Below are 22163 nucleotides of genomic sequence, written 5' to 3'. Positions count from 1 at the left end.
CAAATATATATAGAGAGACACTGGACTAAAACACAAATCAAACATTTCAAAAAGCCCCCCTTCTCATTCCTGGGACAGAATAATTTCAATTAATTTTGTATTTATTTAACTTGCAAAAAGATGATGTTTTCTTACCAGGAATAAAACTAAACAGCATACATTTAGTATACAAAATTAGCTATTATTAAGTGAAGGCATTTTTGTCTTTATTTTCCCCCCAAAACAAGAGAGTTTGCATACATTTATGAATCAACTCTTTCAAATACAGGCAAGCAAGTTAAACTGAGCATGGCCAGAGAGGAAAGGAATATCTACCATTTCCAAAGGTCTTAGGCTCCCCTTCGAGAGAAACAGTCATTTCTGCAGTTGCCATACCTGGGCAGGGCCGTACAAAGACTGCTGGGAAGATCCCCTCCCTGTCACGCAGTCTGCCCTTGTACCAGTCAGAGTCCACACGCTCAAGGATCAGGATCCGGTCTCCCCTCCGGAAGGATAAGTCATCACTGGTCTCTGCTGTAAAACTGTGAAGGGCTTCACACCATTCTCCAGAAAGACTATTATCCTGTTACAAACAGGTTTGGTAAGAAACGTGAGATTTTATTTGACGTTGATTCCTACAAAGCTTAAAAAAGTAGTGGAAGGGGGGGCGCCTGGGTGGCTCAGTGGATTAAGCCTCTGCCTTAGGCTCGGGTCATGATCTCAGGGTCCTGGGATCGAGCCCCGCATCGGGCTCTCTGCTCAGCAGGGAGACTGCTTCCTCCTCTCTCTCTCTGCCTGCCTCTCTGCCTACTTGTGATCTCTGTCTGTCAAATAAATAAAATTAAAAAAAAAAAAATAGTGGGGGAAAAAAAGAAGAAAAGCTAAGGGGTCAAAGATTTCAAAGCCTGAAGTCTTCTTTAAATCACCCAAGACTTTGTTTCCTACCAACTTTCAAAAATAAAAGCTTCCAATAACTTTTTTCTTAAAATAGAATTCCAAATGACAGATATGATGAGATTTGCGGCTTTTTGGCTTTTAAGGTATACATACAATGCTTAAGCAAAACCTTTTTTCTAATTGTGATCTTTTTAAAAAAATTTTTATTTATTTATTTGACACAGAGAGAGAGAGAAATCACAAGTAGGCAGAGAGGCAGGCAGAGAGAGAGGGGGAAGCAGGCTCTCTGCTGAGCAGAGAGCCCGATGCGGAACTCGATCCCAGGATGCTGAGATCATGACCTGAGCCAAAGCAGAGGCTTAACCCACTGAGCCACCCAGGTGCAGTCTAATTGTGATCTTAAAATAACATCTGTAACATGAGTTACATTAAAATGTTAGGTAAAAGGATATGGTGTTTACGTATAGTATTTACGACCCTTTGAAAAAATTTTGGTGAAGCATATAATTTTCAGTAAAGCTCTTTTTTACCTAAATTAGGAAGGCTCAGAATGGGCAGTCTGTTAATTCCAGATCTTTACCTGATTCAGAGGCTATCAGATTCCATCATGTGGGACTTCATTATTCACACTTTTAATTTTACGAGGTATATAGTTAGCTTTAAGGCTGGCACGGTAATGACCCAAACATGGTGGGCTAGTATGAGGAAACGCTTCCACCAGAATGCTTTTACCTCACACCCAACAGAGGAAGGTTTTGCTCTGTAAAAACGTGTCTCTGCCAAGTCAGGATGGGAACCCCATGTTCGAGGAGCTCAAGCAGGGAGGAGAGGAAAATGTGAAGGCAAAGCCTTGGAGCCAGACAGGCCTGGGTTCTAGAACCCAGCCTCAGATTCATGTTAGTGCTGCTCAGTGCTGTTGTGAGGGCGGAATGAGATAATGCAGGCTGCACGCTGGACACAGCGCCTAGCATAGCTGAAGTTTGCCACAACTGATGGGTTACTATACAAAAACAAAAATATAAGCAAACAAAACCCCTCTTTTTCCTGAACTTGAGTAACCCATCTTCAAGAATGGCACTTTCAACCCCCAAGAAATGCAGGCAACTAATGTGAACATTTCCTTCTGGAGAACTGTAGTCACCATCCTTCCTGTTGGACTTTATCAGTGAGCGGGGATCAAAGAATTTAGAGACATGCAGCCCAATGACCAGTGACGTTTTGATAAACAATGACCCCATCAGGCTCACTCTTCTAAAATAGGTCATAAAAACAATGGCCATCACCCACATTCCTACTCCATTTAAACACTCTAAAGTCACATTATACAGCATAAAATTTTTAATATTTTTTTCTCTTTCCCACTATAAAAATAATAAAATGTTCCTAAACATTTGGCAAGTTGGAAAATGTATGAAGTCGGGAAAAAAACCCACCCCTTACAGCAACTTAAGTATATTTCCTTCTAGTCTTTTTATGCCAAATATTCAATTTCCCTATATGTTTTCCTCCCATGACATTTACTTTATAAATCTAGTATTCATGGCCTCAGAACATTCTCCTAATAATGGTCATATTTAGGTTGCTTCTAATTTTTTCCTATTATACAAACACCACCATGACCATCTTTGTGAAGAGAACCTTTTTTTTCTTTGGGGGTGGGGGAAGCAAGGGGAAGGACAGAGGGAAAGAGAGAACCTCCAGCAAACTCTGTGCTGAGCATGGAGCCCCATGTGGGGTTCAATCCCACGACCCTGAGATCACAACCTGAGTTGAAACCAAGAATCAGATGCTCAACCAAGATACCCAGGTGCCCTTTAAATTTTTTTTTAGTATCAGTCACTTACGGTATCTCTTTTACGAATATTCTAATCATGTCTCTTTCTTTGTTTTTATATAAAAAAATTTGCACATCTTTTAAAAAAATATTTATTTACTTGACAGAGAGAGAGACAGCAAGAGAGGGAACACAAGCAGGGGGAGTGGGAGAGGGAGAGGCAGGCTTCCTGTTGAGTAGGGAGCCCAATGCAGGGCTTGATCCCAGGACCCTAGGACCATGACCTGACCTGAGCCAAAAGCAGACACTTAATGACTGGGTCACCTAGGCACCCTGTTTGCATGTCTTCTTAACCCATCTTTATGAGCTCTATTATACAGAATAAAGACAGAAACCTTTTAACCATTTATTTCAAACATTTGCTCCATGAATTGAAAAATGGTTTATAACATTTTCTCTTGGTAATTATGATTTTAATATTCCTCCCAGAGTTGAAAGCAGTTTTCACTACAGTTGCCTATTCAAGCAGCCTACCTGAGAATTTGCACCAGAATCTTCTTTTTTGGTCTTGGGTGGTACCTTTGTGCCTATGTTTAAGGGAAAAAAAAAAAGTTAAAACTTTAGATGTTGCTCTTGGAGATACAATAGATGTTGGAGAAAAGCCACAGAGAAAGAATAAAAATTATGGGACTCTAGATCAGTCTCTTCATGTCCTGGCTAACTCTGACCAGTACCATCCTCTCTGGGCTCGTTTTCTTTACTGAGAAGTGGAGGATACACATTAGTTATACTAGATAGTCCACTTCTGTTTAATAGTCTATGATTCTTTATAATTTGTGATATGAAGCAATTGCTAATTACCTAAAACACCAATGCCAGATCTTTGAGAGATTACCACAATAATGGCTATCCCAATAATGATGATCATTTAAAAATAATTTTTCTTTCTACTTTAAAAAAAATATAAATTATTAAGCAGCTCAAGAATTAACCTATTATTTGGTTTAGTTGAATTAGGATAGAACATAATAAAAAACCATATTCTCCATACTCACTGAAAACATTTGTACCACAGGTGGGATGGTCCTCCAAGAGTTCTACAAAATTAAGGGGAAAAATCCCAGTTCTGTCTCGAAGTTCTCCTCTGGCCCATTCTTCACTCACATACTCTTTAAGAATAATAATTTCTCCCTCCGAGAAGCTTAACTCATCCTTCTGGTCTCCAATATATTCAAACCGAGCGACACATCTTGGGCCCCTGAATAAAGAAGACCATGCTGTGGGTTAAACTAGAGAGTACTAACTGTCAAAATGCTTTAAAACTTTCACTCGGGGTGGGGGTGGGGGGCTGGGTGGCTCAGTGGTTAAGCCTCTGCCTTTAGCTCAGGTCATGGTCCCAGGGTCCTGGGATCAGGCCCACATCAGGCTCTCTGCTCAGCAGGGAGCCTGCTTCCTCCTCTCTCTCTGCTTGCCTCTCTTGTGATCTTGCCTACTTGTGATCTCTGTCTGTCAAATAAATAAATAAAAATCTTTAAAAAAAACCTTCACTCGGTCTTTCAATAAACATGTATTCTGTGTTTATTGTGGAACAAGATACAGGAGGCATAATTTAAAAATTTCTGTGGAAAAGAATAAGCTATATTTCTAAATGACAGTCCTTACTTTTTAGATATGAACCTATACTCTCAAAAAGAGTGAAGAAAAAAAAAAAGGCCAAAGTCAGGGTCACAGAGCACATGTAGAATTCCAAATGAGGGTCGGGGGGGAGGGGGGAGGGTCAGTCTACACTGGTCACCTTTTGGTCACCTTTACTTCACTGCATGTTTGTGTATACTTGGGCCACAGAAATCCATGGCTGAATCCGAACCCTCTCAATCGGAGCTGTACCGTGTTTAGGAGCTCCCACCCTGAGAATCTCGGGGCAAGACACAGAACTTCCGCGGCAGAAGGCAATGGCATCAGCTGGGCAGGGAAGACTGTAATACGTGGTGACTCATCCGTGAGTCGTCTATAGGAATACGTGGTCTTCACAACCAGGAAGTTGGAAGAAAACAGAAAGTGGGCAAATTGCAACAACCATAAACTTAACGCGTTTTTTTTAAAAGATGATTTCTGTAATCACTTTTAAAAAGGCTTCACTTCTGAGAATAAGAACAATCCTTCAATGATCTACAATTGTGACTAAAAACAAGGTAAAAGCAGAGATAAAACGGTGTCTCCAGAAGGCACGGTTTAATACCAAACCTTCGATTTAAGGCTTCAGAAAGGAAGTCTCAGTCGGAGACTCAGAAGCAACAGTCACAGGAGACACAACTGCCTTAGGAGACAAGGTCGGTCCTGGCACCAATCAAAGTCTGATTTAAGTCCGGTCAATGGACCAACGGCTGCGAAAGCCCACTTTAAATTCAACCTGCCGACACAGTAAACACTGCTTAGAAATAGGAGACAAATTGAACCTGCGATAGAATTCAACTATTGTGACATCAGAACTTTTCTTATTTGTGGTAACCTTTGCATTTATTTTCTGAAGTCCTCAGGGAGCATCTCCTTATGTCTGACCTATTCAAAGACAGGTTTACAGTCTTCAGCAGGTAGTGAATTCTACTAATTTGCTCCTCTAACTGGAATATAAAGTTGCAGTGTGGCAGTGTTTTAAATCACAAAGGAGTTATGGTGGTGCGTAAAAGGGTATATAAATTCATGGAAAGGTCGACCCCTCCACCTTAACTCTTCCTTTACTTCCTTCTCATTCCTCTTAAAAACAGAACAATATAAAACGCCTCGCAGCTTTTGTAGGGTTCCTATTTCTATAAGGTTAAAATACTTTCAGTGACAAAGATATCTGAACCTTCTAAATAGTCTGTTGGTAGACAGACAGAAGGCCCAAACAAAATGCATCAGATAATGAACCCGTCTCTGCTTGAACTCAGGCCGGCTGTGTGTGGAAAGCTGCAGGAGTTAGTCTGTGGCTGTCTGTCTGTCCTGCATGACATGGAGCATTGCTCCTGCCAGCTTCTATCGGCATGTCGCATTTATCAGAATTTTAATCCACTATAGCTGTTTATTTATTCATTTATTTTTTTAAAAAGAGATTTAATTTATTTATTTGAGAGAGTGAGAGAATGAGAGAGAGAGAAAGCATGAGAGGGAGCAGGTCAGGGGGAGAAGCAGACTCCTGGCCGAGCAGGGAGCCCAATGCGGGACTAGAACCCCTGACTCCAGGATCATGGCCTGAGCCAAAGGAGGTCGCCCAAACAACTAAGCCACCCAGGCACCCATTATTCACTTATTTTCTAAAAAGATTTTATTTTTAAGCATCTTTACACCCAACATGGGGCTTGAACTCACAACCCTGAGATCAAGAGTCTCCTGCTCTTCCAACTGAGCCAGCCAGGCGCCCCCCTCCCCCCACCACTAAGGCTTTTTAAACAAGTAAAGTTTTCCTCATCATTACAAAGACACACTGAGTAGGTGAATTATCACACATGTGAAGTGTCTGAAGTTTGGTAATTCTTTATGATATAAATGCTTGCCTCCTTTGTATTCTGTGCGAAAGAACACAAATCAAACTTACTTAACACAGTGAGATGAAACAGATTCTCTTTTCCCATTTCCTCCTTCTGGAACATCAATCTGTAAAGACAATGTCAAGCCAACAATTTTATGTTTTCAGATTTTTGTAAGACAAATGTAAGGCTAAGTAATTAGGAAATATGTGATTGAAATTAGCTAGTTTACGTAGGTATTAAGCTGATGAAGTTGTACCACAGGTGCTAAAAGGTAAGAAATCCAGAATTGGGGTTTTGAAAAAAAAAAAAAATGTAACCTGTCTTTCTGCAGTAGCCTTTTTTGAATCGCCAATCAATCCTCTTTCTTGCTGGAATAAGCACACTGATACTGCTCTACAACGGACTCAGTTTTCTCTCTTCCACATCCTCTAAGTCGAAAGCTTCAGATGAGGAGGACTGAAGATGGAAACTAGGCAGCAAGCACTCAGGCACCAGCCCGCCTATTTCAAAGTGTTAGTAGAATTCTGCCATACTTTCCTAACCCCCAAATAAAACATTTTAATCAAACTCGTGGATTTTCTCTCTTTTCCCCACTCTGGACCATTTTCTTTTCCTTCAGTGTGAGTGGGGAAGGAAGTAAGGAGTGAGTACTCAGTGAGCATCTATTAAATGGCAGGCACTTTACAGAATACCTTATTTACAAGGCTCAGTAGAGCGGGGTTGTCATAAAATATTTGACCATAATGCACTACGTCCGAAAACTACGTTAAGGTTTTGAGGTTTATTTGAAATAAATCAACACCCTTCCTGATCAATTCTGAAAGTTTTAAAACAATTTTTTAAACTAGGAGGCTTCAAAGTGGCACTTATACCAATAATGTGGCAGATTCGGTGTGACTGATTTCACTGTGGTTACTGGGCTTTTTGAAATACTGCCATATTGGGCTAAAGAAAAATGAGGAAGAGTGCTAAAACTAACATTATTCTTAATATTAATTTAGAGAGTGTGGTAAAGATTTCTCTAAAGAGTCAGGGCATATAGAGATATCTATCTATCTATATATACACTGCAAATTTTTAAGACCCTCATTTTAGAATCCAAGAGACTCAAACTCATTTATCTTTGAAAAATATAGTTTCTTAAAAAAGATTTTATTTATTCATTTGACAGAGAGAGATACACCCAGAGAGAGAGAGAGAATGAGCAGAGGGCGAAAGCAGGCTCCTCACTGAGTCAGGAGCCTGACATGGGGCTCGATCCCAGCACTCTGGGATCATGACTTGAGCTGAAGGCAGACGTTTAATCATCTGAACCACCCAGGTGCCCCAGGTTTTCTGTTGTTTTTGTTTGTTTTGTTTCCTAGGTTTCTGATGTAATGGAAAATCCTTGGCTTTTTCCCCTTCGAATAAGCTGTTAATGCTCAACGATTTAAGCTAGCTTTATTGATATCTTCCGGTATCAGTACATTATATTAGGGACTGAGTCATACTCTTCCTATTGATATAAATGTTCAAGGGCATTCTGATTTTCTGTCTGTGTTTCACAGACATCTGGGCTTACTAGCACTGAGGGCTCTACAATATGGACTCACATACTGCAGGCTGGGAGGGTGTAAAAAATTCTGATACTTTAATTTTTCCCAATCAGATTTGAAGTTATTATGTGAAAAACCATGAATGGACCACTACCTCTAATGAAAGTACTTTAGTAACCCCAAACCTTTTTTTTTTTTATTTTTTAAGATGAAAATAAATGACGGGGCGCCTGGGTGGCTCAGTGGTTTACGCCGCTGCCTTCGGCTCAGGTCATGATCTCAGGGTCCTGGAATCGAGTTCCGCATCGGGCTCTCTGCTCGGCAGGGAGCCTGCTTCCCTCTCACTCTCTCTGCCTGCCTCTCTGCCTACTTGTGATCTCTCTCTGTCCAATAAATAAATAAAATCTTTAAAAAAAAAAAAAGATGAAAATAAATGGGAATGGAAAGAATGAAAGGAACCAAAAGTGATATGTACTCCAAAGAAAGTAAGTGGCACCGTAACCTCAGGGAAAATTCCTTTGGGACTATCTGGTACCATTTAATTGTTGTTTACTAATGGTTTCAAGGAGTTAATATATATCTTTTAGTGCCTACCCACCCCTCCAGGTTGGTTCGCCTGTTGACCTGTAGTCATTTTCCACCTTAGGATTTCAGACAGCACTTAGGCATTAAGTTGTAATACTCCACATAAAATAATAATAATTAATCATTATCTAGTTAAACAAAATTTTATTTTTTGAATTTTTCAAATACCAGATGCATCAATGTTAGAACATGAACAAGAATGTAAGAATCTAGGCTTCCGTTTTTTTCCAAACTGCAAGATACACAGAATATATGACAAATTTAAACAAGCATTACCCACTTACAATTACTCTGACGTAGTTGGCAGGAAATATGCCAGTCTGGTTTCTACATCTCCCTCTATACCAATCTGGGTCTATTTTTTCCAGAAGATAAACAATTTCTCCAGAAGTGAGGTGCAAGTCATCAGCTTGCTCTGTAACATAAAATTATAATTACGTATATGATGAATTCTCTTGGTTGCAGATTTGATTAAAGCAGAGCACAAAGTAACATTTACTTCTGTCCACTGAGGCAGTATGTTCCAGTGATTCTGAGAACAGGTTAATTCAAATTGACTTAAAAATATATTCTTTTGGGGGGGATATTGTTACTATGAGCTTCCTCTTTAAAGACCAAATTAGATGCATTTACCATGCACTGACTGATAGGAAATGCTTAAAAAAAAGAATACTGTGCTGGCCAACGGTTCCTACAGGGCCAATATAAACGTTTGCTGAATACATATTGAACAATGAAAGATTTTATAGACATAGTAAAATATTCTTATTATTCTCCATCATGCTTAAAAATCATTTTAATCTCAAAATATTAACTAAGGGACTACTACAGTTCTTTAGCAAGCAAATGTACTCACACTAAAATAAAAATCAGTCTACCAAGCAGATCAGAAGAGGTGTTAAATAAATCAGGAGTTTATTTGTAGTCCTGTAATCTTAGATATAAAAGGTATCTAAAAATTCATTACGAAAAATGTGTATTTTCATCTTGTAAATAATAGCTAAGCTATGTGTGCACATTTTGCAACTCTTAGGAGAACATTATTTCACTTATTAAATTAGAACTAATCTCATTATAATTGCTAATTGGTATGCACTGTTTTTAAAGAGTTAAAAGTTTGCACTTGGTAGGCAATTTGCTATTTTGTTCACTGTAAAGAGCCCTCCCTCCTTTCTGCCTCCCCTCACTCCTTCTCTCTCACGGGGAGTTTCAAAGGCAAGGGAATGTAGCTGAACTCTCTGGAATGGTTGGGTCCAATTGACCCTTCCTTGAAGGCAGGGTGACAGATAAAATAACCTTTCTAATTCAGAACTCCACTGGTACAGAATATGAAGATGTCCTTGAGAGGTTAATTCAGGGAATATGGCTGCCTGGCGATCCCAAGGCTCTAGCACCTGATTACTCATGTGCTTACCTGCTGGAAAATCATGAAGAACAACAGCATGAGGGGCACTACTGTCAACAGGCTTCTGGGCATGGTTTGGATCCTGAGGGAGAAAACAGGGCTGTGAATGAAGTGTGCAGGATGGATGCTGGATTTGCCAGTCACTCTGAGGCCTTTTTTTTTTCTCATTAGAATCCTCTTGACACAATTACATTCTGAGTACAAGATGCAAACCACACAGCTGAGCCAAACAAGGGAATCATTATCAAGTTGAAAAGGCATGTGTCCTTGCCAAGGGAGGAGAGAAATAACTCAATTGTAACATCCCCCAGCACTTTTTTGAAACCAAGAGAGTAAAATAAAAGGGAATTAACTTATTATTATTATTTTTTTAAGCTAGTACCATTCTCCTCCGAAGTAGTGGTTTTTGATCTGTGTACCTTGCCAAGGTCACTTTTTCCTTAAATTACGATCACTACTAAATTTCAACAGAGCCTTAAAAGTTGAATCTTCATTAAAATGGAAAAAGAAGAAAGCTCTGCAATTTATACTCTTGCCTTTCATAATGAAAAGAGCTAATGACTTCCACACAAGTATAATTCACAAAAAGTAAAATCTATTTCATTTATTACCACTTAACAGAATGCTTTCTTTAATTTGAAGGCCAACAACACTACCTCTCATGCCTCGTCTGGGTTTTCTATTTAATCTAAATGGTTTATTCAACAGTAATTCTAAGTACATTAGCAAAGAGAATTCAATACTCTCTACCCATGTAGCCGACTTCCTAGATTGGCTAGGGGAGAGGGTAGAGTTGAAGAGTGACCTTTTCTCATTGGCAAGCAGTTGTTACTCTTAGTTTAACACAAATAACTTATCATCATCATCTATTCTGATGAAAAGATATTATTTGGAGTTATAACTTCAAACTCTTCAATACCCACAAACTTGTGAACTGAATGAAGGCAGATTTATTACCTCATCTTTCAATCAAAATGCCGCCCTCCAGAGGCATGCTATATTCTCTCAAGTTGGGTAAACATAACTACTAATTTAGGCCAAGACAGTGATCGTTAATGGCAGCTCACTACACTAACTTACCAAAGTAACCCTGATATTTTCTTGGAAGCTACTCAGTGCTTTTCTCTAACTAAATGAGCATGATGGGAATTTCAGGAAAGGAGTTGTGAGGTATCTGCAGTCTGGAGGGGCTTTAAAAAATTCACTTAAGTTATCATAGGTGTGTCTGTATGATTTTCATTTTTTTCTGATTTACCTCTGTGGAAAAAGGAATGACTATTCAGTGAATGGTGTCAGGCTAGATGGCTATCCACTGGGAGAAAAATGAAGTCAGCGGCTTACCCCACATCAAACACAAACAAGAATCTTCAACGGGCCCAACAATCTGAACACTACCAAGCCTGAGAGGGAAGATGAGGTGGGACAGTAACTTGAGCCTCCCAATTAGTTTCCCTTCTCCGTCTTCAATGCAAGGATTTCCCCAACAATGAGGCCAAGGACCTGGCCTGGCAGCTGAGGGGCAGAGGAACAGGGTTGGCCACGAGGGGTCAGTACGACTCCGACCACGCCATCGGGGTGGGTATCTGGTAGGTACATGGAATATATTCCAAAGCTCTTCCTAATAGGACTATAACTGCTGACACAAATGAGTAATAAAAAATGCTAATATCCAGTGTTTACTCACTATGTGCTATTCACCAGGTTAAACACCTTAATATGCATTAATTAGTTCTTTTAAGGGTTAAACATCTTTGAGATATCACTCACGGACCACAAAATCCACCCCTTTAAAAAGTGAACATAGTTTGAAAATTCACAGAACCGTACAACTCTCACCGAAGTGAGAATTTAGACCATTTTTAGGTCTAGGTTTAGACCATTTTTATCACTCCCCAAAGAAACCGTCTCCCGGTTAGCAGTCACTCCCCCTGCACCGTCCCCGTGGCCCGGAGGCAACCACTAGTTTACTGTCTGGATTTATCTCTTGTGGACTTTTTATATAAATGGAATCATACAATAAATCAATTCTAAAGAAACCTCTGTGGCATTATCACAACTATTTCCCACATTAAAAAAAAAATGAAGTTAGAGGTTAAAGAACGGCCTGGTGACGTACAGTGAACTGAAACCATGATCTGAGACGTTCAACCTCAACTGATAATGTTCACTATTTTCTTTTTGCTAAGGTAGGGGAGAGTAGAACTCAGTTTTAGAAATCTTTACCTTAAAACTAGGCTTACAAATAGGTAAATTTTATTTTTCTGAAAAATGTAATGCAAGCCATGAACCCAGAGTCTACAGGAGGCTTCATTTTGGTATCACGAGTAGTTGGCCAAAGGAGGCCGAGTGTCTTCAATTCTATGGTACAAGGAGAAGGAGGTAATGTTTCAAGTGGAAAAAGCTGGGGTTCCTGGGTAGCTCAGTTGGGTGAGGGTCCTGGGGTCCTGGGACAGAACCCTACATCGGGGTCCCTGTTCAGCAGGCAGCCTGCTTCTCCCTCCCCTCCCCAACCCGCTCCTGCTCTCTCTTGCTATCTCACTCTCTCTCCTAAATAAATGAAATATTTTTAAAAATAAAGTGGAAAAAACTTTGGACTGTTATAGAAGAATAACTTCTAATTTTTTTGAGCTTTTGTTTTTTTTTATCGAGGAAAGCTTTTTGGCAGTATAACTCCCACTATTAACCATCGGTGTGTTCTGAGAGAGGGAGGACAGCTGGGACAGATGGATAATGCTGTATCAAAACAAAGGGAAAATGAGCAACAGGAGAACTCTAGCTATGCGGGCTAAACTGAGAATTTCAGTATCTTAGCGGTGACTAGTTTCACACATATCTTCTCTGCTCTCCAAAATACCATCTCTTACGTTTCTTAGAAAACTTCAAAAGATAAACTGCCTTCTGTGAAGAAAGAATTGGACTGGATTTCAAATAAACCCCGTTGTGTTAAGTGATAGGTGGCTATTATTTTTCATGTGTGCCACGTTAACGACCAGATAGTGAAAACTTAACCGGATAACTTAAGAAGCTCTTTTACAAACAGATCTCTGTAAATCATTCGGTGCGACTTTTCTGGCGAAACAAATGACCTTCAACAACCACCGCATTCTCCCAGGCTCCGCAAATTTGTTAGGCCTACCCGTGACTTGAGGTTGTTGGATTACATTTCATTTCATTATTCTGAGCTACGATCAGAGAAATGAGGCTTGCTCTAAGCTTCAATCTTACGGGGAAGTGCTTCTTAATGTCAGACTTAGCATTTATAGGGCCCCCTTAAAAATAATTACCCATTCTGGTAGAAAACTAATCTCTGGCACTTTGGTAAACATGTTTACATTATTTCAAAAATAAATAGCTCTCACAGTTGAAAATTAATGACGGAGCGGCCTGCTTGCTGTAAGTCATCATGAGATGAAGAAGGCTAAACACATGGTAGTCATTCTCTGTAGCAAAGTGATTAGCATGGCAGTGGCAAGTCTTTTAGAAGTAATTTATTCTTAAAATGAAATAAAATGCTACCGCCATTTCTAACTCTGGTTAAGATAAACGTGCTAATAAAAACCTGAGGATGAGATATAATTAATAGTTCTATGAAATGTGCTGCCACGTGTGATACGAGGGCCACAGAGCATTAATTCCTTACGTTTGGTCTGCTTCTAAGATGTTCATCAAGTGGGGTGATAATCTTTATCTGAGACAGGTGAACTCTGCCAGTATCTTCTCCCTTTTGGCATTCCAAGTAATTATTTTCTGCCTGCTTCAGCATCACAAGTACGTCCCCACGCTGTAAGGCACAATACCACACTCTGCAGCAATTATTATTTAATAAAACATTATTACTTTTTTCACATTTTAATCTTCGGAGCCTAAAGCATTTAATAACGTGTAAAGCAGTAACAGAGGCCAGTGATTTTTTTTTTATCAGTCAGTAAAGAAAGAGCTCTACTTTACCTTACAGGAGAGTTCTCCAGGGTTTTGGGAGACAATGTCTTCATTGGCAATTCCATGAGGCACAGACAGCTTAAACACAAACCCACAAAAGGATTATTTGCCATCAAATGACCTCCTTATAAGCTGCTGCTAACATGGAGATTTCACACGTGCGCAGACGTGCGCGGACAGTGCAACTTCTCCAGAAGCTCAGCTCTACGGCTTCCTCACGCTCTCGATCTGGTGGGGCCTGCCACTCTCATGGATCCCTCAACAGTCCCTGGGGAGGTGTAGTTGAGCCCACAGGATGGTGGCTTAATGTGGCCACAAGTTCCCTTTAACAACTACAACCTGCAAGTTCTGCTCTGCAGGACGAGGCCCACCATGTCTCCTGGGCATCTGGATCAATGCTCAGCACCTGACCTCAAGCTCTGTCGGGACTGGGTCCTCAGTGATTGTCTTCTAAAGGCTGACAGGGGGCTGGAGTCTCCTCTGTAGTGTTTGACTGACTGATTCCATCTGCCTTGCATCTCATTTTCTCCTAGTCTCTTGGACACCAAGTGTCTACTTAAACCTAGTTCACTGCCTGACCCCAGTCACTTCCTGGTCTACCCCACTGTTTTTCTATCTGCAGCCCACCCTGGCCAGAGGATTCGGTTCCCGGCCTCTGGTAAATTCAGGCCCATGAGTGCAGGTCAGAGGGCCTGTAAAATATAAAGGGCATACCCAGGGAATGTGAGCACACAAGCTCACTTCCAACAAGGATAAAGGAGCCTGCCTGGGCCCTTCGATCACTCAGGAGCGAACACTCAAGAGTGCAAGGATGTGTGGCCCTGTAAGGCTGGGCTGAGTGGTGCCGATTCCCAGGATCTCTGTGAAGAGTCCCAGGCTCCTGAAGTAACCAGATTCCTGATTAGCAATTTAATGAAAGGGTGGCCATGGAAAAAATGAGAGATTTAAAGAATCATTTCACAATGAGACATTTTACTCTACTCCCATTTTTAATTTATTAACTTGAGACATCTAAATGTTTTATTGACATTATACAGCTATGCTAAGAACCATAAGCAAAATGCGGTTCTTCCTGAATGAGACTCTGAACATGGAATGGCCAAAGCAAACAGACTTTACAGCTAGTAACACTACTGTTGTAGTATGGTTTAATGGTTATGAGCACGGGCTCAGAGCCAGCTGACCTATGTTCCAATCTTGGCTCTACCATTAACTGGCTTTGTGATCCTGAACAAATTCCTCAACCTTCCTGTGTCTTATTTTCCTCATTGGTACAACAGAGATCGTTACAGTATTTACTTCACAGGGTTGGTGTGAGGAATAAATGAGTTATTTAATACGCATAAAGCATTTCAAACAATATCTGGCTCATAGTAACTACTCAATACATCAACCACTGTTTATTATTTTAAGTCGAAGAACATCTCTGGGTTTTAGCCATTAAAATGTCCTCAGTTTAAATGAAAATGAAAATGAATATACTACCTCTTTCTTATCTATTTCTTATCTGTCTATACCCTTCCCTCAGGAGGACTAGAAAATCCTAAATGGCTTAAGGTAGAAACAGATTCTGGAAAAATGATGGAAATGTAGAATATCAACTTATTAATTACTGTCCTTGTTGAAAACCACTGTCCTATAATTGTTTAAAAAGTGCAAATAGTTCTGTTCCCCTCCTTTTTATTTGTTTTGCATTTTATCAGGCTAACCTGACCAAAGTAGAGACAGTACATCAGCTCTGTTTTCAAGTGTGGGGAATGGACAAATGCTTAAAGTCACGTGGGAAAAAACCTTCAAAGAGAACAGAATTAATACCTCAACGATCTCGGTTATCGATTAAAAACTTCTAACCGGTGATTCTTAAAGGGGCCATGATAATTAGGTTTAGAAAAGGGAAAAGTGAGGAAGAACGCACCCATCCTAATGAGGAATTCCCTTCTATTGCAATTTGAATTTTAGTCTGTGGGCAAGGTAGCTGTAAGATACAAATTGTATCAACTTATGAACTACAACATCTGTCAGAGTCAGTCCCATCGGTATAACCCACTGGGTCAGGTTTTTCAGTTTCTGTTTGGTCAAGCCAGAGAGCAGGTTACAATCTCTGTCTGCCCTACTTCCTCTTCCTGTGTTTCTTCTAATAAGGAAACCCGCTGGAAAGACCTAGGTTTCACTCTGGCCTACTTATCTCAAGCCTTCTTGGTGCTCAAGGGACAATTCCACATTTGTCTCATCATCTTTTTCTAAGGAAGGTCTTTTATGTACTTCAGGACAAATCTCTTGACCAGAAACATTTTTAAAAGGTACATTTACCATGTATTTCCTGTAGAGAGGGTGTCCTGGTTTGGGGCGAGGGGGCAGCACCGGATCTTGAGTTCTAAATACTTGACTCTTGGCTTTTGAGAGTCCAGATGCCAAGTTACTTTGCTTTTTCTGAAGATCCATGTCAGAAGAAGACCGATTAAAAGGCAGTTTTTTACTGGATGCTCTGGTTGCAGAAAGTTTGGGGGGAGGTGGTCTCTCAGGGGCTCCCTTGTGAGGAGGTTGTCGAGCTGGTATCACTTTTCCATTTACAGGTCTGAAAGTCAAGTTGGTAGCTGTGAGTCTGTGCTTGATCAATATTAGGGTCCTGGTTGACTCTTTCTTATTATACACACACACACACACACACACACACACACACACACACACACTTCTCCTGGTGTAATATAATTTACTAAAACATGCAGGGTATGCTATTTTTGAGCAAATGACTGCTGCATTAAACATTTTATCATTAGAGGAAATACCATGATGCTCCAGCTTCCTCTTATCTTGCACTAGAGATTCATTAGTTTCAGACAAACAAGGCTTTACTATCATGAGCTCTCTAAGGCCCCATTTACTCTGAAACACACCATGATGACTTCAGAAGACTAAGCACTTTCTACCAAAGTCTCAGATGAGAGCTAGTAATAAGGTACCACGTATATCTATGGGGTCTTAGACATAATTAAAAAGGAACATCAAACCCCAATATTCGTGTTATAGGAATTATTATTAAAACCCCAATTTAGATTAATATAAAGCAACCTAGTTCTGCAAATGGGGTTGGACAACTATTATTTTGAAAGCCTTCCCTTAACTCCTATGATAAAAATAATTTCCAACATAGTAACATCTTCCAATAGCATCTTAGCTTTTTGTTCAAAGAGCCCTAGAACTCAGGAGGGCAGGGAACCCCTGAGTTCACAAAGTCTGTCTCCTTTTGGAGATACTTCCCAAATCCAGGTTGGTTCTCACAGCAGGGAGCGCTCGTGCGTGCGTGCGTGTGTGTGTGTGTGTGTGTACGTACACATTCCAGAAGTAGAGTTGCTTTAGTTCAGAAAGCAGTACTGTTTATTTGAGGAAAAGAAATAAAGATCCATGTCTGTGTTCTAGGGAGTTGTGGGATTGTGTGAAAAGAAAGGAGGAGCAGAGATTCCTACAACCTGCCGTGGGAAGCAGACCAGTGCTCTGGGTGAGTTTGTGAGTTCAATGCATCTCTAAAAGATCTAAGACCAATGACACTCAGTTTTGTTTTGTTTTGAAAGAACTTATTTATCAGAGACAGACGGAGAGAGAGAGAACATGAAGGGGGCAGAGGGAGAAGCAGACTCCCTGCTGAGTGGGAGCACAATGTGGGGCTGGATCCCAGGACCCCGAGATCATGACCTGAGCTGAAGGCAGATACTTAACTGACTAAGCCACCCAGGTGCCCCAACACTCAGTTTTGATAACAGAAAAGAGAGTCCAGTCTTTGAATCATTAGTTTTTCTCTAATTTACCTTTTTTTAAAAAGTTTATTTTTTTAATAATCTCTGTACCCAATGTGGGGCTCGAACTCACGACCCTGAGATCAAAAGTCACATGCTCTTCTGACTGAGCCAGCCTGCCAGCCCTTTAATTTACTTTTTACATGTTTTCCCACACTTCACTTACCTTGGTGGCAACCTTGGGGGTCCTCGCACAGAGCCTCCTGTTTGACCCACGTGGTCAGATTCCTACAATTATCAGAGAATTCTTTTAAGTTAAGGTAAATCTGAAACAGGAGCTTGTGGAGAGGAATTACAGACAACCTGCTGGCTAGATCTCTAAGTGGAAATCAGCTACAAGAGTTTCTGGTCTTAAGCTGTATTAACTCATTACTTGTTCCTACCTAAGTTTTCAAGTCCTAATGTCAGTGAAAACAGAGAGACCAGCAGGAGGACCACCGTGCAACCGAGTGGACAGCATGGGTACGCACGCAGCAGACCCACCAGGTATGAAAGATGTTGCTGAACTCCTATATAGCAGCCATTTAAGCAGGCACTGTGGGGAATTAAAAAATATATATGGCCTCTATTTATCCCATGACAACACATAAAATCTATACTGCTCCTTGGTTTAAACATATAATAAGTGAGGTGGTGGTTAGTTTGTTTTGCTTCGAACAGGCAGATCTCACATTGCTGGATGGTTTATACTTTGTGTGGTGGCTTTTCAACTAGGAGAAGGAAGAACACAGAAGAAGCTTAAGGGATAGCCTGAAAGCCAAGTATGTGAAGAGGAATAGAAAAGGCCCAAGAAAGAAGAGAGGGCAAAAGGGGATACCTGGAAAAAGAAAAGAGAGGTGGAGCAGGAATGTACGTGCCTAAGAGCAGAGGGGAAAAACTGGAAGCGTGGAGAACAACAGGGAGATATCTTTAGCGTAAAGGAATCAAACCGTGCTGTTTCAACAGGTTCTTCAAACACGGTATAGCCCAAGGATTGGGACATGAGTACAATACAAGGGGAAAATGCTCGTCCTTTAAAATTACACTGCCTTTTTTTTTTTTTTAAAGGGAGATTGAACAGTTGCTTGGGGTTCTTTGGGCTAATTTAGACTGTTTTCCTCCTTCTCACCTGATAAATGAGTTAAAATTGACTTCCACGGTGTTTTAATTTGAACTGAATATTAACTTTTCCTTAAATACCAAATGATTAATTGCCAATAACTGTGATCATTTAAGTATGTTTCAAAATCCCATTTTTAAAAACAAATTAAGCTTGCCCTTAAAACCTGGTTTCACTAATGAGTTCAGTTAATGTAGTGAGGCGAGTCACCAGCGCATAAACCCTGCAATATTCCAGTCTAATCCATGCCTTATAAATACACTAATGCCCATTTTCCCCCACAGGCGAATACTGCTATGACTTTGAAAAACTCACTCTTATCTTTGTTAATCTTAAGGTTAACAAACGAACAAACAGAAAAACCATCTAGTAGACAGGCAGGAACTCTTACTGTTTTTTTTCAAAATTACAGTTGGTAGGTACCTTAATAATTAAGGGCAAATTAAACAAATACAGACAGAGAAATCTGATAAAGTTATAGGGGATGTACTTTAGTAATGACCTGCCACAGAATCCTAATCTTGTGTCAAATACGAGCTGCGATTTTCTCTCAGTGGTGTTATGTTTATGGAGGATCTTAAGTATCTTTTGAGTTTCTCAAGTTTTCTAACAGAAAATTTTAACTCAGGAGAAAAAGGCGGGGAGGGGAAGGAGCGCCCCCACTGGCCAGGAACCACAGGCATGTGGTGGAAGGCACTGCAGTGTCCCGCATCCCTTGTAGATACTGAGAAGTGGGCTCCCGCAGAGCCCACTGTCCTCCGGTTCGCTAAAGTCCAGCTTTGTGCCTGGTTCCGCCAACAGTCTCTGGAAGATTACTGATTAGCGATTTCCTCCTTTTCAATATTCCACACCTAACTGGAGCCTCTCTGTATCTGCTTTTTTGTAGTTTTTCTTTAGCTCTGACTTCTCTGCACTTCGGCTTTTGATGTGTTTGGACAGGCATTTTAGTTCCTGGAGACGTTGGTTTTTCTGCTTGTACTGTTCCTGTGGATGCCATCTTTTTGTGCATCGGCTTTGAAACGGCTTCTTACATTCTAACATCAAAATAATCCCGCAGTTTTTTGCAGAACTTCAAAAGACCCGGGGTAGTCTTGTCTGTCGGAACTACTGAGCAGCCTCCACGGATGCTCCTTCTCTTCTTTCTCCAGGAAGTGGGGCCACTTCTTAGCTCCTGAAGGCCCCCGCCAGCGTCTGTGCAGCCGCCTGAGTTCCCTAACCACGCCAGGTGGATCTCCTGACTCCTCCTGCACTGGCTGCAGAGAAGATCTGGAAGCCCCAAGTTCCCGCTGCGAGGACGGGGCACACAGAAGCACCTGTTCCTGCTCCGGGGGCTCCTCATGGTCCTTACCCTAGATTCCAGTGTGAGATTTTGCAACAGTTGTCTTGTCCTAAGATGGAAAGTTCCCTGGCTCTCAAGGCAGGAGAAATAGTAGAGAGTTTGCGTCCTGCGCCTCATCAGAAGACATGGCTGGCCAAGACCAGACCTATCCCCACGGGTAATTACAAGGGGAGAACAGTCTTTCTAGGGATCCTCCCCGATACCTGAAGGCTTTATGGTCTCTGGTCTACTGTTCATTCAGTAACTGTAATTTTCAAACAAAAGGTATTTCTCAGGCATAGATTGGACTTCCTGGCCCTGGAATTCTGTATGTGTGACTTTAGCTGATTCCTTTCCCTTGTGGTCTGTTTCTTCTCTCTTCTTGCTTCAGACCCAGTTTCTCTCTCGTGGTATGGATTGATTATAACACAGCACAGAATGCTTGGTCTTCCTTTGTAAACAGTGTAGGACAGGATTTTCCTGTTCACGTGAGGTACAATTGTGATTATAGTACCTCTCCAGATGGTCCAGTTTATTCTAACTTCCTCTTCTTGTTTTTCTAAAATGTGGGAGTTGCTTCGTGGTCCGCTTAACACCAAATGTAATAATACCTAATACTTTAATAGAGCTTTATGGTTTACGAAAGTCCATTACACGACTTCCTGAATGAGGTATATGCCTGCTCATCATCCTCTCACTCTCCTTTACAACCCTTTAGAGTAGAAGCCAGTAACCTTCTCAAGTAAATTTTCCTCCATGGAAATTTGGGATTTTCTCCTATTCAACAACAGTATTATAGGGACCCTATCATCCCCTTTTGGGCTTTCTTGGCCCAGTTTTAATAAAAATTTATTACCAAGTACTTTGAAAATGCAAATGATCACTAAATTTTAGTTCAGCCTACAGGAAAATCTCATTAACTTGATATTGGCTAATTCAATTTAATGTCTCCTTCAAAGAAATATCTTTTCACTAGATGATTAGATGGGTTCGCATGTCTAATAAGCATAGTTAATGCACAGAGTAGAACTATTATGAAATTTGAACTGAAAATTTGGTTCAAAGGCATTAAGAATTTGTTCCTTAAAAATTTTTTATTTTTGTTTTTTAATTTTTATTTTTTTATTGAATAATATATAACATTGTATTCGTTTCTGGTGTACAACACAGTGATTTAATGTTTACAGACGTTATATAACGGGCACTACAGTAAGTCTGGTTACCCTCTGTCACCCATACAAAGTCATCACAGTACGTCTTCTTTGGAGAAGTATCTGCTCATGTCTTCTGCCCATTTTTTGACTTATTCACTTTTTGGGTGTTGAATTTCAGAAGTTCTTTACAGATCTTGGATAACAGCCCTTTGTCTGTAGTGTCATTTGGAAATATCTTCTCCCATTCCATGGGTTGCCTCTTTGTTTTGTTGACTGTTTCCTTTGCTGTGCAGAAGCTTTTTATCTTGATGAAGTCCCAAAAGTCCATTTTGCTTTTGTTTCCTTTGCCCTTGGAGAGTGTCTTCAAAGAAGTTGCTGTGGCTGAGGTCAAAAAGGTTGCTGCTTTGAGGATTTTGATAGATTCCTGCCTCACTCTGAGGTCGTTCATCCATTTAGTTTATCTTGGTGCATGGTCTAAGAGAATGGTCGAGTTTCATTCTCCTGCATGTGGCTGTCCAATTTTCCCAGCACCATTTATTGAAGAGACTGTCTTTTTTTCCACTGGATATTTTTCCTACTTTGTCAAAGGTTAGTAGCCCATAGAGCTGCAGGTCCATATCTGGGCTCTCTACTCTGCTCCCCAAAGTTGTTAGAGTATTATTGACCATATTCCCTATGCTGCATACTACACCCCCATATCTTTATTTATTTTAAAAGCAGAAGACTGTACCTCTTAATCTTCTTCACCTATTTCATCTATCCTAACCCACCCCCCCAACCCTTCCACTTCCCCTCTGGCAACCATCAGTTTGTTTTCTGTATCTATGAGTCTGTTTCTATTTTGTTGTTTGTGTTGCTTTTTAGATCCCACATATAAATGAAGTCATACAGTACTTGTCTTTCTCGGCCTGACTTATTTCACTTAGCTTAATACCCTCTAGGTTCATCCATGTTGTCACAAATGGCAAGATCTCATCTTTTTTTGTGGCTGAGTAGTATTTCATTGTATGTAGACAGCACATCTTCTTTACCCATTCATCTATTGATGGACACTTAGGCTGCTTCCACATCTTTTTTTTTTTTTTTCCTTTTTTATTTACTTGACAGAGAGAGACACAGGGAGAGAGAGAATACAAACAGGGGGAGTGGAAGAGGGAGAAGCAGGCTTCCCGCTGAGC

General features: G+C 40.5%; 1 protein-coding gene across 8 annotated transcripts in view; it reads right to left on the bottom strand.

Annotated features, from left to right (window-relative positions):
- The window catches only part of SH3D19 (SH3 domain containing 19), a 199596-nt gene that overhangs the window by 4684 nt on the left and 172749 nt on the right, over window positions 1-22163 (bottom strand). For 7 of the 8 annotated variants that reach the window (XM_045998241.1, XM_045998242.1, XM_045998243.1 and 4 more), the window contains 10 exons: window positions 17581-17642; window positions 15934-16198; window positions 13633-13701; window positions 13325-13465; window positions 9694-9766; window positions 8564-8694; window positions 6225-6283; window positions 3706-3908; window positions 3185-3237; window positions 376-562 (listed from right to left, as the gene is read on the bottom strand). In XM_045998241.1, the coding sequence (XP_045854197.1) occupies window positions 376-562; window positions 3185-3237; window positions 3706-3908; window positions 6225-6283; window positions 8564-8694; window positions 9694-9766; window positions 13325-13465; window positions 13633-13701; window positions 15934-16198; window positions 17581-17642 (1243 nt within the window). The remainder of the gene's footprint in view (window positions 1-375; window positions 563-3184; window positions 3238-3705; window positions 3909-6224; window positions 6284-8563; window positions 8695-9693; window positions 9767-13324; window positions 13466-13632; window positions 13702-15933; window positions 16199-17580; window positions 17643-22163) is intronic. The other variant, XM_045998244.1, reaches the window with a different exon arrangement.

The sequence above is a fragment of the Meles meles genome, chromosome 2 (assembly GCF_922984935.1).
Source record: "Meles meles chromosome 2, mMelMel3.1 paternal haplotype, whole genome shotgun sequence".
Classification (NCBI taxonomy): domain Eukaryota; kingdom Metazoa; phylum Chordata; class Mammalia; order Carnivora; family Mustelidae; genus Meles; species Meles meles.
Note: the sequence above shows the minus strand (reverse complement) of the source record. Positions and strands in the feature narration are given on the sequence as shown.